We start from the raw sequence: 13,044 nt of genomic DNA, 5'->3' as shown, positions 1-13,044 counted from the left end.
TTAGACTTCTCATGGGGTAGAATTGCTGTGTTGTGTGTGCCCTGGTTTGTCTTACAGTCCATAACTTAATTGTAGGAAGTAGATTTTACTTTGAGAAATTAAGAAATTAATCTCTTATTTTATTTCTTCCAGTGAATATCACCTCTGCCAGGCAACTAACTGGTTGTAGTCGCTTCAGCCATATTTTTCCTTCATCTGCTTACCAGCACATAAAGATGCATAAAAGAATTCTGGGGCACTTGTCTTCTGTCTACTGTGTAGCATTTGACCGAAGTGGAAGAAGAATTTTTACAGTAAGTTTAAATGTTATGATATAGTAACGTTGTTACAGATTGGCAACAATTGAAGGTAGACTTCATTGCATTTCAATATGCTTGATAAGCAGTCCATCCTTTTTGAACATATGAATATAAGAAAAGATGAATGGAAATTGAAAATCTGCTTTCACAGAAAAAGGGTAGACTATAATGTTCATTATCTTTTGGGACATTTAGTTTAAATTTTGTGAAACAAAAGTATTCAAATTTATTTCATTCTATTTTAGCAAATATTTTATTTTCTGTGGTACTGGGAGTGGAACCTAGGAAACTTCTACCTCCAAGCTGTACCCCCAGCCCTATTTTATTTTTTTATTTGGAAACAGGATCTTGCCAAGTTGCTGAGAGCCTCACTAATTGCTGAGGCTGTCTTCAAACCTGAGATCCTCCTGTCTTAAGCCTCCCAAGTATTGGAGTTACAAGCAAGAACCACCATGCCCAGTTGAGCAAATATTTATTAAAATTAATTTTCCATAGGCCAGGCGTATGGCACATGCTTGTTAATCCCAGCATTCGGAAGGCAGAGACGGGAGGATTGCAGTTTGCAGACAGCCTCAGCTACTTAGTGAGGCCCTTCGCAACTCAGTGAGACCCTGTTTCAAAATAAAGACTAAAAAACAGGGCTGGGGGTATAGCTTGGAGGCACAATGCCACTGGGTTCCGTCCCTTGTACTGCCCCCCAAAATATTCATTTTCCATGTGTCAACATAATTGCTGTCACTTTGGGTTATTTGATTCTATCACTCTTAAAATGGCATAGCTGAGCTACATAGTAATGAAGATTATGCTATTTTATGTATAGTTTGTTGATTTTAGTACTGGTCATTTTACTTATTTTTATTTTATTTATTTATTTATTTTTGCACTACTAGGGATGAAACCCTGGGACATTCTACTTCCAAGCTACACCCCCTGCCTATTTCTTATTCTATATTTTGAAACAGGATCTCACTGAGTTGCAGGGGGCCTCACTCGGTAGCTGAGGCTGTTGGCAAACCCAGATCCTCCTGTCTTAGCATCCCAAATGCTGGGATTACAAGCATGGGCCACCACTCCCAGCTTAGTACTGGTCATTTATAAAATTGCATTTTTAAAGCACACTGTTTGCTTTTGAATAGAAAATTGTGTAACAGTAATATTTTTATGAAATATTAATTTAATTGCTTCATTACTAGGTTAACAGAGGTATGGATAATAACATTATTTTTTTCTATTTATATGCTACAACAAAAGAAATAGTTTGAATTTTGAGAAGTTATGACTCCTTAGGTTTTATTACATGCTCTTCTATTGATGACTTCATGTTTTATGGAGGTTAATGTCATCCTTTATTTTATGTGGATCATTTTGAAAATGGCATACATTCATACAGTGCTTGATTCCTCCCCCATCCCCCCTCACGCCTTTCCAACAGTGAGTGTCCAGGTTGACCATGCTATATTCACACTTATATACATATTCAAATGTAGCTCCTACAGTTAATCAGCCTCAGCCTTCTTCCTCTCCTCTCCTTACATTCTACCTTTGCTGAGGTTTCCCCTCCATTACCTGGAGTCCCTCAGGTATCCCTAATACTCCCTAGTTTGGGCATATTAGAGAAAACATAAGTCCCCTCTCTTACTGTGCTTGGCTGATCTCACTTAACATAATGTTCTCCAGGTCTTTCCATCTTCTTGCAAACAACGTAATTTTGTTCTTTATTGCTGTGTAGAATTCCACTGTGTGTACTTCCCATAACTTTGCAAACCATTCATCTGTTGATGGGGGCCTAGGTTGATTCCAAATTTTGGCTATTACAAACTGTGCTGTTATGAACATGGGTATGCATATTTTATTGTAGTTCTCTGATTTCAACCCCTTTGGAAAGATACCCAGGAGTGGTATAGCCGGATCATATGGTGGATCTATTCCCAGTTTTCTAAGGAATCTCCACACTGATCTCCATAGTGGCATAAGTAGTTTGCACTCCCACCAACAGTGTAAAAGAGTTCCTCTTTCTCCACCCACATTCTCTCCAGCATTTGTTGATTTGAGTTCTTTATGCTTGCTTCTCAGGTTGGGGTTAGATGGAATCTAACCGTAGTTTTGATTTGCATCTCCCTGATGGCTAATGATGTGGAACATCTTTTCATGTATCTATTGGCCATTTGTATCACTTCTTTTGTGAAGTGTATTCAGTTCAGTGGCCCATTACTTGATTGGGTTGTTTGTTTTGCTGGTGTAGAGTCTTTTGAGCTCTTTGTATATTCTGGATATTAGCCCCCTATCGGAGTGGTGGCTGTTAAAGATCTTCTCTCATTCTGTAGGCTTTCTGTTTAGGTTCTTGGTGGTTTCCTTTAATGGGCAGAAACTTTTTAGTTTGATACCATCCCACTTGTTAATTCTTGCTTTAATTTCCTACACTTTGGAGGTCTTGCTGAGAAAGTTACTGGCTGTGCTGCCTATATGTTAGAGTGTTGAGCCTATGCCCTCCTCTAAAAGCTTCACAGTCTCTGATCTAATTTTCAAGTTTTTGATACATCTTGAGTTGATACTGGTACACAGTGAGGTAAGGATTTAGTTCCATCTTTCTACAAATGGATAGCCAGTTCTCCCTGCACCATTTATTGAAAAGGCTGTCTTTTCTCCAGCCTATGATTTTGGCCCCTTTGTCAAAGATCAGTTGACTACAAGTGTGTGCGTTTTTTTCTGTATTGTCTATTCTGTTCCATTGGTCTGTATGCCTGTTGCTGTACCAGTACCATGCTGTATTACTACTATTGCTCTGTAGATCTGTGCTATTTTTAAAGCTTTTTGATATTCTTTTTTTTTGTGGTCCTGGGGATGGAACCCAGGGGCCTTCTACCTCTGGGCTACACTCCCAGACCTATTTTATATTTTATTTGGAAACAGTGTCTCTTAAGCCAGCTAAGGCTGGCTTCGAACCTGTACGATCCTCCTGTCTCAGCCTCCCAAGCGTGAGGATTACAAGCTGTGACACCACGCCCAACTCTTTTTAATATTCTTAGTAGGAAGTTCAGCATGGCCATTTCACTGGAGATGCAAGAAAAGAATATAGACTTGAATTTAAATTTTAATTTGTAGCCGGGCGTGGTGGCGCACGCGATTTGGGAGGCTGAGACAGGAGGATCGCACAGGTTCGAAGCCAGCCTCAGCTACTTAGTGAGGCTTTCAGCAACTTAGTGAAACCCTGTTTCCAAATAAAGTATAAGATAGGTCTGGGAGTATAGCCCAGAGGTAGAAAGCCTCTGGGTTCTACCCTCAGTACCACTAAAAATAAATAAATAAAATAAATAAATTTTAATTTGTAGAAAAATATTCAGCTAATTTAAAATGTCAGCCCCAAGGGGAAAAATAATGGCAGATATAAAATGGCAAATCCCTTAGCTGTAGATTTCAAATATTTTGAGTTTTCAGGATTAGTAGTAGTTTTTGGGGAATGTTTTTCCTAATGTCTAGAGCAGTTTAGGCAACTCCTGGTCAGTCTTATCCTATGGGCATAGTTTCTATTTGCTAGGAGATCCATGTTATATATAGAGAGAGTGGAGACAAAAAGAGGATTTAGGAATAGGGTAACAAAATCTTTCCTTTCTCTTTATGCCTCTTTTGGGGGGTGGGTGATACATTTCTGCTTTATTATATATTTTTTGTTCTTTTGTGTTTCTGTAGGGTTCAGATGACTGTTTGGTGAAAATTTGGGCCACAGATGATGGACGCCTCCTTGCTACACTTCGAGGGCACTCTGCTGAAATTTCTGACATGGCTGTTAACTATGAAAATACTCTTATTGCTGCAGGCAGCTGTGATAAAGTTGTAAGAGTATGGTGTCTTCGAACTTGTGCACCAGTTGCTGTCCTTCAGGGACATTCAGCTTCTATTACTTCCATACAGGTAAGAAAAATGATACATCTCTGACTTAGGTAGCGAGGGCGAGAATTCTCTCTTGTTTTTTGTTCAATTGTATAGATAATAGCAAAAAGAATGGCCACAGAAAAATGCTCTCTTTTGGTCATTTGCTCTTATCCTGCCGACAAGTATTCTTCTACATTCCTTTTTCATATAAGCAAGTCAAGAGATGATTGGAATAGTCCTTCAAATACAATGGGACATTTTATTCATCTCACTTGTATTTGTGAATCAAGGGGAAAATATGTAAATGCTTTACTAGTGCATTAGACCTGTTAAGATATAAATAGTTTCAGATTGGAATACTGGAATACTTTGTGCTAATACTTGATGCAAGATATTGGACAGACTTGATGTGTGTATTTATAGTTTAATATTAGGAAAATTTCGGTGACTTCTTGTTTCAATTTGATATTTGCCAATAAAGTATGTTGGCATCTCTTAAATACTGGCATCTCTTAAATACTTCTACATATATAGTGCTTTTATTAGGTGTTGCTTGTGAACGTCCCAGATGTCCCCAAAGACCTTTTCTTTAATAAAACTAATCCGAAGTTTGGTTCCTTTGATTGTTTTAAGAGGAAGACAAATTAAACCTTCTAAACCTTTGCACCTTAGTCAAGGATACCACTTTTTTTTGTGTGGTGCTGGGGGTGGAACCCAGGGGGTTTCTACCTCCGGACTATACTCCCAGACCTATTTTATATTTTTTATTTGGAACAGAGTCTCACTAAGTTGCTGAGAGCCTCACTAAGTAGCTGAGGCTGGCTTCAAACCTGTGCGATCCTCCTGTCTCAGCCTCCCAAGTGCTGGGATTACAAGCGTGCGCCACCATGCCCAGCAAGGATACCAGTTTTAGAGATCATGACTCTCATTTTTTGTCTTGTTTTAATAATATATCCCCAGTTTATGGGAAGCTATAACTTCTAGAATAACTGGGGTCACTGTGAATTGAACTTGAAAAATTTATATCAAATCAGTTCAAGTTATTTCATGGGTTTTGTCTTGGGAGATTATTAGCTATTTGTTTTCACCATCATATCTGACTGATAATTAGATATTTACTCACATGTAACATAAAAATGACTATTTGAGTATACTGAAACATACTTAGGATACTCTTAAATTATTCCTTAGCTTCACTTGTTTTTCCCCTCATTTTATTTACATATTATGCCGCCCTGCAGATCCCCGAGCCTCTTCCCTATCATCCTCTTTCACTAAATGATCTCAATTCATTTCCTGGCTTTGAAGTTAGACTCATAACTGTTGAGCTTATCTTCCTCTTGGACCTAGCTTTTACATCTCATATATCATTACTCAGCTATATACTTGGTATTATCACAAGAATGTCGACTAAGCCTCTGAAATTCAACATATTCAAAATTGAACTTATCTTCCTTCCTCAGATCTGTTTCTCACAAAACATTCCCCATAAGTCTTAGCTTTTCATCACTGTAATAAAAAACCTAAGACAAAATACTTGGGAAAGAAAGGAATTTTTTTTTTTTTTTTGCTGCAGGTCTAGGGATGGAACCCAGGGTCATTCAACCTTCGAGCTACACCCCCTGCACTATTTTTTTATTCTTTTTTTTTTTTTTTTGGTGGTCCTGGGGGTGGGTGGAACCCGGAGGCTTTCTACCTCTGGGCTATACTCCCAGACCTATTTTATACTTTACTTGGAAACAGGGTCTCACTAAGTTGCTGAGAGCCTCACTAAGTAGCTGAGGCTGGCTTCGAACCTGTGCGATCCTCCTGTCTCAGCCTCCCAAGCGCGGGGATTACAAGCGTGCGCCACCACGCCCGGCCTAAGGAAGTTTATTTAGCCCATAGTTTGCATGTGGTAGTAAAGTCCAACGGATGTAGTATAGGCTCAGTGGCTGCTGTGGGCTGCATCACTTCATGGTGTAAGTAGCAATGTCAAGGAGCATGTTAGAGGAAGCAGTCACATCCTGGCAGAGGTATGTGTGTGTAAGAGCTTACGTCACCTAACTGGAAATCAGAGAGAAAGACCTGGGTCCCACAGTCCCTTGAAGGTACACCTCCAGTGATTCCCCAAGAACTTCGCACTAGGTGTCACCTCTGCGAGCACCTCCCTGAGGATCCGATTTGTAACATACGGACTTTGAGGGGAGACTCAACATTGAAACCGTAGCACCATCTAAATAAACGACAACTTCATGTTTCTAATTGGTCAGGATATTCATCCCTAACCTTTACCATTTTTCTGTGTCTAACCTGTTGGCCAGTTACATTTTGGCTCTTCCTTTACAAGAGATCCAGAATGACAATTTCTCACGCCTTCTATCAGTACTCTCCAATGTTAAACTACTATCACGTGTAGACTTCGAACTGGTCGTTCTTTTTATCCCCTTTCTCTTGTCTGCCCGAGTCTAGCCTCTGCGTGTCAGTCAGTTGATTTCAAAATACATGCCACGTGTGCTCAGACCCTTCGGTAGCTTCCAGTTTCAGAGTTAAAGCCAGTCTACAGTGACCCACAAGGGCTAGTGTCTTGAGCCCCCCATGCTCTTTCATGGCATCCCCTACCAGTTGTGTCCCTTTCTCCACTTTCGCTGTTGCTTCTGCTTTTTTTTCCAAACACTCTGGGTCTGTTTCTATCTTTCTTCTTGCTGTTTCTGTCTCTGCAATAGTCTTCCCTGTGTGGTCACATGTTTCTTTCCTTACTTTTTAGATGCTTTGTTCAAATGTCACATTCTCAATGAGACTGTTTCTAATCGTGTTACCCCTCTATTCAGATTGGTAACCCCCAGCACACTGTATCTTCCCTTTTCTGTTTCACTTTTAGCCATAGTAATATTACCATCTAGCATTCTATGTACTTTCCTTAGTATTTATTAACCATCTCTACTCATGGTGTATTATTTTTCCAGTTTCTCTGTTTTCTTTTAAAATTTTTGTGGTACTGTGGATTGAACTGGGGGACATTCTACCTCTGAGCTACACCTCTAGCCCTATTTTATTTATTTATTTGTTTCTTTTGTCGTACTGGAGATAGAACCCAGAGGCATTCTACGTCTGAGCTACACCCCCAGCCCTATTTTTTATTCTTTCTTTATTTATTTTTTGTGGTACTGGGGGTGGAACCCAGGGGCTTTTCTACCTCTGGGCTATACTCTCAGACCTATTTTATACTTTATTCGGAAACAGGGTCTCACTAAGTTTCTGAGAGCCTCACTATGTAGCTAAGGCTGGCTTTGAACCTGTGCGATCCTCCTGTCTCAGCTTCCCAAGTGCTGGGATTACAAGCACGCGCCACCATGCCCAGCTTAATTCTTTATATTTTGAAACAGGGTCTCACTGAGTTGTAAGGGGCCTCACTATGTAGCTGAGGCTGTCTACGAACTGCGATCCTCCTGTCTCAGCCTCCCAAAAGCTGGGATTACAAGCGTGTGCTACCACGCCCAGTCCTATTTTATATTTTTGAAACAGGTTCTTGCTAGGTTGCTGAGTCTCACTACTTGCTCAGGCTGTCCTTGAACCTGCAGTCTTCCTGTTTCCGTCTTCTAAATACTGGGATTATAGGTGTGCACTATCACGCTCAACTTTTTTTTTTCTTTTTTAAAAATGGGAATAGAGTGGTATGTTAATAACAGTTACTTTTGGAGTAGTGAAATTATGAGTCACTTTTATACTGGTTTTCTAAGTTTTCTGTAATGTATGTATTTGTATATCAAATAGATTTTTAAAATAATTCCTATCATTTCTTATTAAACAACCCAATTAGGTTATATTAATGGATCAAATCGCCCTTCATGATTGATGAAGCAGGTTTAATATAATGAGAATAATAAAGATCTCAATGTTTCTTCAAATGTAATAGATTTCTATACTGTTTATTTTTTTGTGTGGTACTAGGGATTGAACTCAGAGACATTCTACCTTTGAGCTATACCTCCCGCCCTATTTTGTTTCTTTTTTATTTTGAAACAGGGTCTCGCTAGGTTGATGAGTCTCATTATTTGCTGAGCCTGTCTTTGAATGTGAGGTCTTTCTGTCTCAGCCTCCCAAGTGCTGAGATTATAGGTGTAAGCCACCATGCCCACCTATATACTCTTTTATAGTTAATTTTCTCGTTGCTATATATCAAAAGATTTAAAGGCCAAGTGCTAAATATGGTATGACTTTTCAGGCCATGTAGTTTCAGTCATAATCACTCAATTCTGCTCTTAGAGGGCAAAACTATAGCGAATATAAGGTGGCTGTATTCCATTAAAAATCTTACTTATAGAAACAGACAATAATATGGATTTGATGTGTGGGCCATAATTGGTGGACTCCAGCTAGAGATTATGGATTAAATTTTCTTTTTTTGTACTGGGGATGAACCTAGGGGCATTTTACCTCCGAGCTACAACCCCAGTCCTATTTTTTATTTTAATTTGAAACAGGGTCTCACTAGGTTGATGAGGGTATCACTACTGCTGTCCTCGAACCTCTGATCCTTCTGTTGCAGTCTCCCAAGTACTGAGATTATAGGCATTCAGCACCAAGCCTGGCTATGGATTGAGATTTCCTTTTTTTTTTTTTTTTTTTTTTTTTGCAGGGCTGGGGCTGGAACCCAGGGGCATTCGACCTCTTTATTTTGTAACTGGGTCTCACTGAGTTGCAGAGGGCCTCACTAAGTAGCTGAGGCTGTCCGCGAACCGCGATCCTCTGGTCTCAGCCTCTGAATTCTGGGATTACGAGCATGCGCCACCACAACTGGCTTTGGATTAAGATTTCTAATGGAAGATATCCTAAGGAGTGAAAATATGTATAGGCATGAGATCCGAGCCTTGACTTCTTTAGTGTATATCACTTAGTAGTTGATAATATTAAGGCATAGTTTTTGTATGAATTCAAATAGAGGTTCTGTGCTATTAAAAGAACTAACCAAATGACTTCTAATATATATAGTGATCATTATCTCTTGATGTGAGTTCAAAATGTGTTATAATCCGATTATTTTAATCTGTAATCATCTCCATAGAAATTTTTTGTTTATCTCCATTTAGAATGTTAAGTCTCATAAGCATCCTAGAGATTCTGGCCTGCTTTTCAGCTTTTTCTTGTTTCCTAGGCATCAGGAACCCTGAGGCTCTTCCCTTCTCTATGATTCACATGTTCTGAGAATATGTAAAATATTGAGAGTCCAAACCTGAGAAGCCTACATGGTCTATCAGTCAGTAGTACTTTGAGCTGACAACTTAAGTATATTTTTCTTAGTGTATATTTACACAGTGATATTAACATAGATTTGACCTATTTTTCTGTATACATGAACATTGTTTTCATTTTAAAAGGAAAAAAATTAATATCATACCTTATTGAAGTTGGCTTTAAAGTAAAATATTAAAGCCCAAATACTTAAATATTAATTTCCTAACCATTGTTTTTAGATGACTTCTGGTGCTCTGTTTATAAGAAACCTAACAAGTCCATAGTTGTTGCTATAGCAACATGTATTTAGCACACTTGTAATGGCTAACTAGTAATGAGTTTAATTTATCTTCATTAAATGTTATTACAAATATTATTTTTAGAGTATTATGTTAAATGGTCTTAAAGTAGATATTAAGACAGAAGTTTCTTATCATAATTTTATTTTATTTTTTAAACTTTTTATTGGAGCACTGTAGTCATACTTCTTAATGGAGTACAAGATGGTGTAAGCATACATGCACACATCACCCAATTAGCCCTTACCCAGTTCCTGTTCCTTTTCTTTCCTCTCCCTCCTTCTCATGTTTGGCTTATCATAACTTTATGTTACCATAATTATAATTTTAAATTACTGACTTTTGCAGTTTTGATTTTTAAAATTTTAAACTATTCAGTAATTGAAATTTAAATAATTCCTTGAAACTGAAATTCTTAAGTGAGTTTATGTAATTTGTATTATTAAAGTTTTGATCACTTGAAAACATGTATTAGAAGTGAATATGAACAAGAAAACTTTGTATTTGAATCAGATTCTTTTTTTAAGTTTTGTCCATCAACTAAAGGCACAACCAGATACCTCACTTCTACTGGTGCTGATGGAACAATCTGTTTCTGGCAATGGCACGTAAAAACAATGAAGTTTAGGTAAGTTTGAGAAAATTTTAGAGATTTTCTGAAAAATCAAGCATTTATTTTTTAATTTATTACCTCGGTCTTTAATAGTTCAAGTATTTAAAAGTATATATATATATATATATATATATATATATATATATTCACATATGTTTGCACATGTGTATATACATATGTGTACCTACTGTAATTAATGTTTAGAGATTTTAGAATAAGACATTTAAGAAATCAATTTTGAAAAACTAATTCATATGTAAAACTTTGGTAAGAAGTGTCATTCCTCTCGTTTCTTACTTGGTATGAAGACTTTGAACTTTTCATAATGGTATTAATAAGTTATATTGTAATATCTTTGTAAAGCTATAATAATAATGCTGATATAATAAATTATATTTGCAAGATTTAATGGAATCTTAACCTAAATGAGGGGAATAGTGCTTATTAGCTACTTTGCTTTACTTTTCTATAATATTGATAGTAAATTGATCACTATACAGAAATGGATTGTGATTCTGACTCATTAAACTGGACATAGTAGCAAGCACCTGCAGTCCCAGCTACTATGGAAAATGAGGTGGGAGAATTGCTTGGGTCTAGGATTTTGATACAAGCCTGGGTGACATAGTGAGACCTGATCACCAACAAAAAATATTCTTTTCCATTATAAAACTTTTTTAAATCTTACTTTTCTCTTTAGAGATCGTCCAGTGAAATTTACTGAGAGATCCAGACCTGGAGTTCAGATATCTTGTTCTTCTTTCAGTTCCGGTATGTATGGAATGTTTTGAGTATTCGAAATATTACATGGTCCATTTGTAAAAGATATTTATGTTTGAATGATAAGAGAAAGATTCAAAAAATGTAAACTACATGTTATGCTAGGTGGAACCTTTTGAACTCTTAATTAACATGTAATAATGATTTTTCCCCTATTAACAATTTAATACATTTTGAGCCGGGTGTGTTGGCTCCTGTTTGTAATCCCGGTACTTGGGAGGGTGGGGCAAGAGAATCCAGGTTCAAAGCCAGCATTGGCAACTTAGTGAGGCCCTCTTCAACTTAGTGAGACTCTGTTTCAAAATAAGAAATCAGGCCGGGCGTGGTGGCGCACGCTTGTAATCCCCGCGCTTGGGAGGCGGAGACAGGGGGATCGCGCAGGTTCGAAGCCAGCCGTGCTGGTGTAAGAGACCCTGTTTCCAAAAATAAAAATAGGTCTGGGAGTGTAGCCCAGAGGAAGAAGGGCTTCCAGGAACCCAAGTACCACCAAAAAAAAAAAAAAATCAGGTTGGTGTTATAACTTAGAGGTAGAATGTCTCTGGGTTCCATCCCTATTAAAAAAAAAAAAAGAAAAGAGAAACAAGGAATTTAATATATTTTTATATAATGCATATTTTTGATGGAAACCAACCACACCCTAAATATCCATAATAAAAATAGGCAGTACCCTCCCATATTTAACACAAAGATATCCTGCCCTGACTTTATAAATACACTATAATTATGGCACGGGGCTTTTTTTTTATTGCTAAGAATCATTTACTAGTTAACTTTTTTCTTTTATTGTGGTAAAATACATGTAGCATAAAATTCACTTTCAACCATTTTTTTTTTTGTGGTACTGCGGGTGGAACCCAGAGGCTTTTCTACCTCTGGGCTGTACTCCCAGACCTATTTTATACTTATTTGGAAACAGGGTCTCACTAAATTGCTGAGAGCCTCACTAAGTAGCTGAGGCTGGCTTCGAACCCGCGCGATCCTCCTGTCTCAGCCTCCCAAGCACGGGGATTACAAGCGTGCGCCACCTAGCCCGGCTTCACTTTCAACCATTTTTAAGTGTACAGTTCTCTGACATTAAGTATATTGATTAAGAATATTTATATTGTCCTCTATCCAGTCCTTCATTCATATGTAGAAGTTCAACATCCCAGAAGTAGTTAAGTTTTAATCTCACAATAGCCACTATAAAGAGAATTATAAATACAAATCTTCTTATAAATAGCTTGGAGCATTTTTATGTAAAATATCAAGAAATTAATTCTTCAAGGCTGTGACCTTTAAGTGGTCATATATTTAATGAATAATTGATGAGTTTTGCTAAGTAAATGGTATAGCTGTCTAAAATATTTCTCTTGTTTTATTTATTTATTTATTTATTTTGTAGTACTGGGGATGGAACTCAGGGGCATTTTACCTCCGAGCGACACCCCCAGCCTCTTTTTGTTATTCTGTATTTTGAAGCAGGGTCTCACTGAGTTGCAAAGGGCCTCACTTAAGTAGCTGAGGCTGCCCTCGAACCCAGATCCTCCTGTCTCAGCCTCCCAAATACTGGGATTACAAGCGTGCGCCACCACACCTGCCTTTCTCTTTTTCTTGTTTTTCTCTTTTTCTTTGAGGCAATAGTATGTTCTTAGTGTTTAGAAGACAACTGTGTTTCTTAAAGCTTTTTTATAAATACAAGTAGCGTAAAACTAAGGACTAAATCAGAGGTTTCTAAATCTCCTTGGTACAGCTGGGCATGGCGGTGCTCGCTTGGAATCCCAGTACTTGCTAAGACAGTAGGTTCACAGTTTTGAAGTCAGCCTCGGCAACTTAATGAGGCCCTGTTTCAAAGTAAGAAATAAAAGTCAGGTTGGGGTATAACTTGGGGGTACAATGCCTCTGGGTTCCATCCCCAATACCCATACAAAACAAAAACAAAACAAATCTATCTCCTTGGTAATATATATATATATATATATATATATAT

General features: G+C 37.8%; 1 protein-coding gene across 1 annotated transcript in view; it reads left to right on the top strand.

The window, feature by feature from the left end:
• The window catches only part of BRWD3 (bromodomain and WD repeat domain containing 3), a gene marked incomplete at both ends in the record, with an annotated part of 105,934 nt that overhangs the window by 36,974 nt on the left and 55,916 nt on the right, over nucleotides 1-13,044 (top strand). The window contains 4 exons of the mRNA XM_080719644.1: nucleotides 133-293; nucleotides 3,987-4,208; nucleotides 10,210-10,310; nucleotides 10,996-11,066. Of these exons, the coding sequence (XP_080575770.1) occupies nucleotides 133-293; nucleotides 3,987-4,208; nucleotides 10,210-10,310; nucleotides 10,996-11,066 (555 nt within the window). The remainder of the gene's footprint in view (nucleotides 1-132; nucleotides 294-3,986; nucleotides 4,209-10,209; nucleotides 10,311-10,995; nucleotides 11,067-13,044) is intronic.

This window comes from Muscardinus avellanarius, assembly GCF_963383645.1.
Source record: "Muscardinus avellanarius genome assembly, chromosome: X".
NCBI classification, from domain to species: Eukaryota; Metazoa; Chordata; class Mammalia; order Rodentia; family Gliridae; genus Muscardinus; species Muscardinus avellanarius.
The sequence above is the reverse complement of the archived record's forward strand: the minus strand, read 5'-3'. Positions and strand labels throughout refer to the sequence as shown.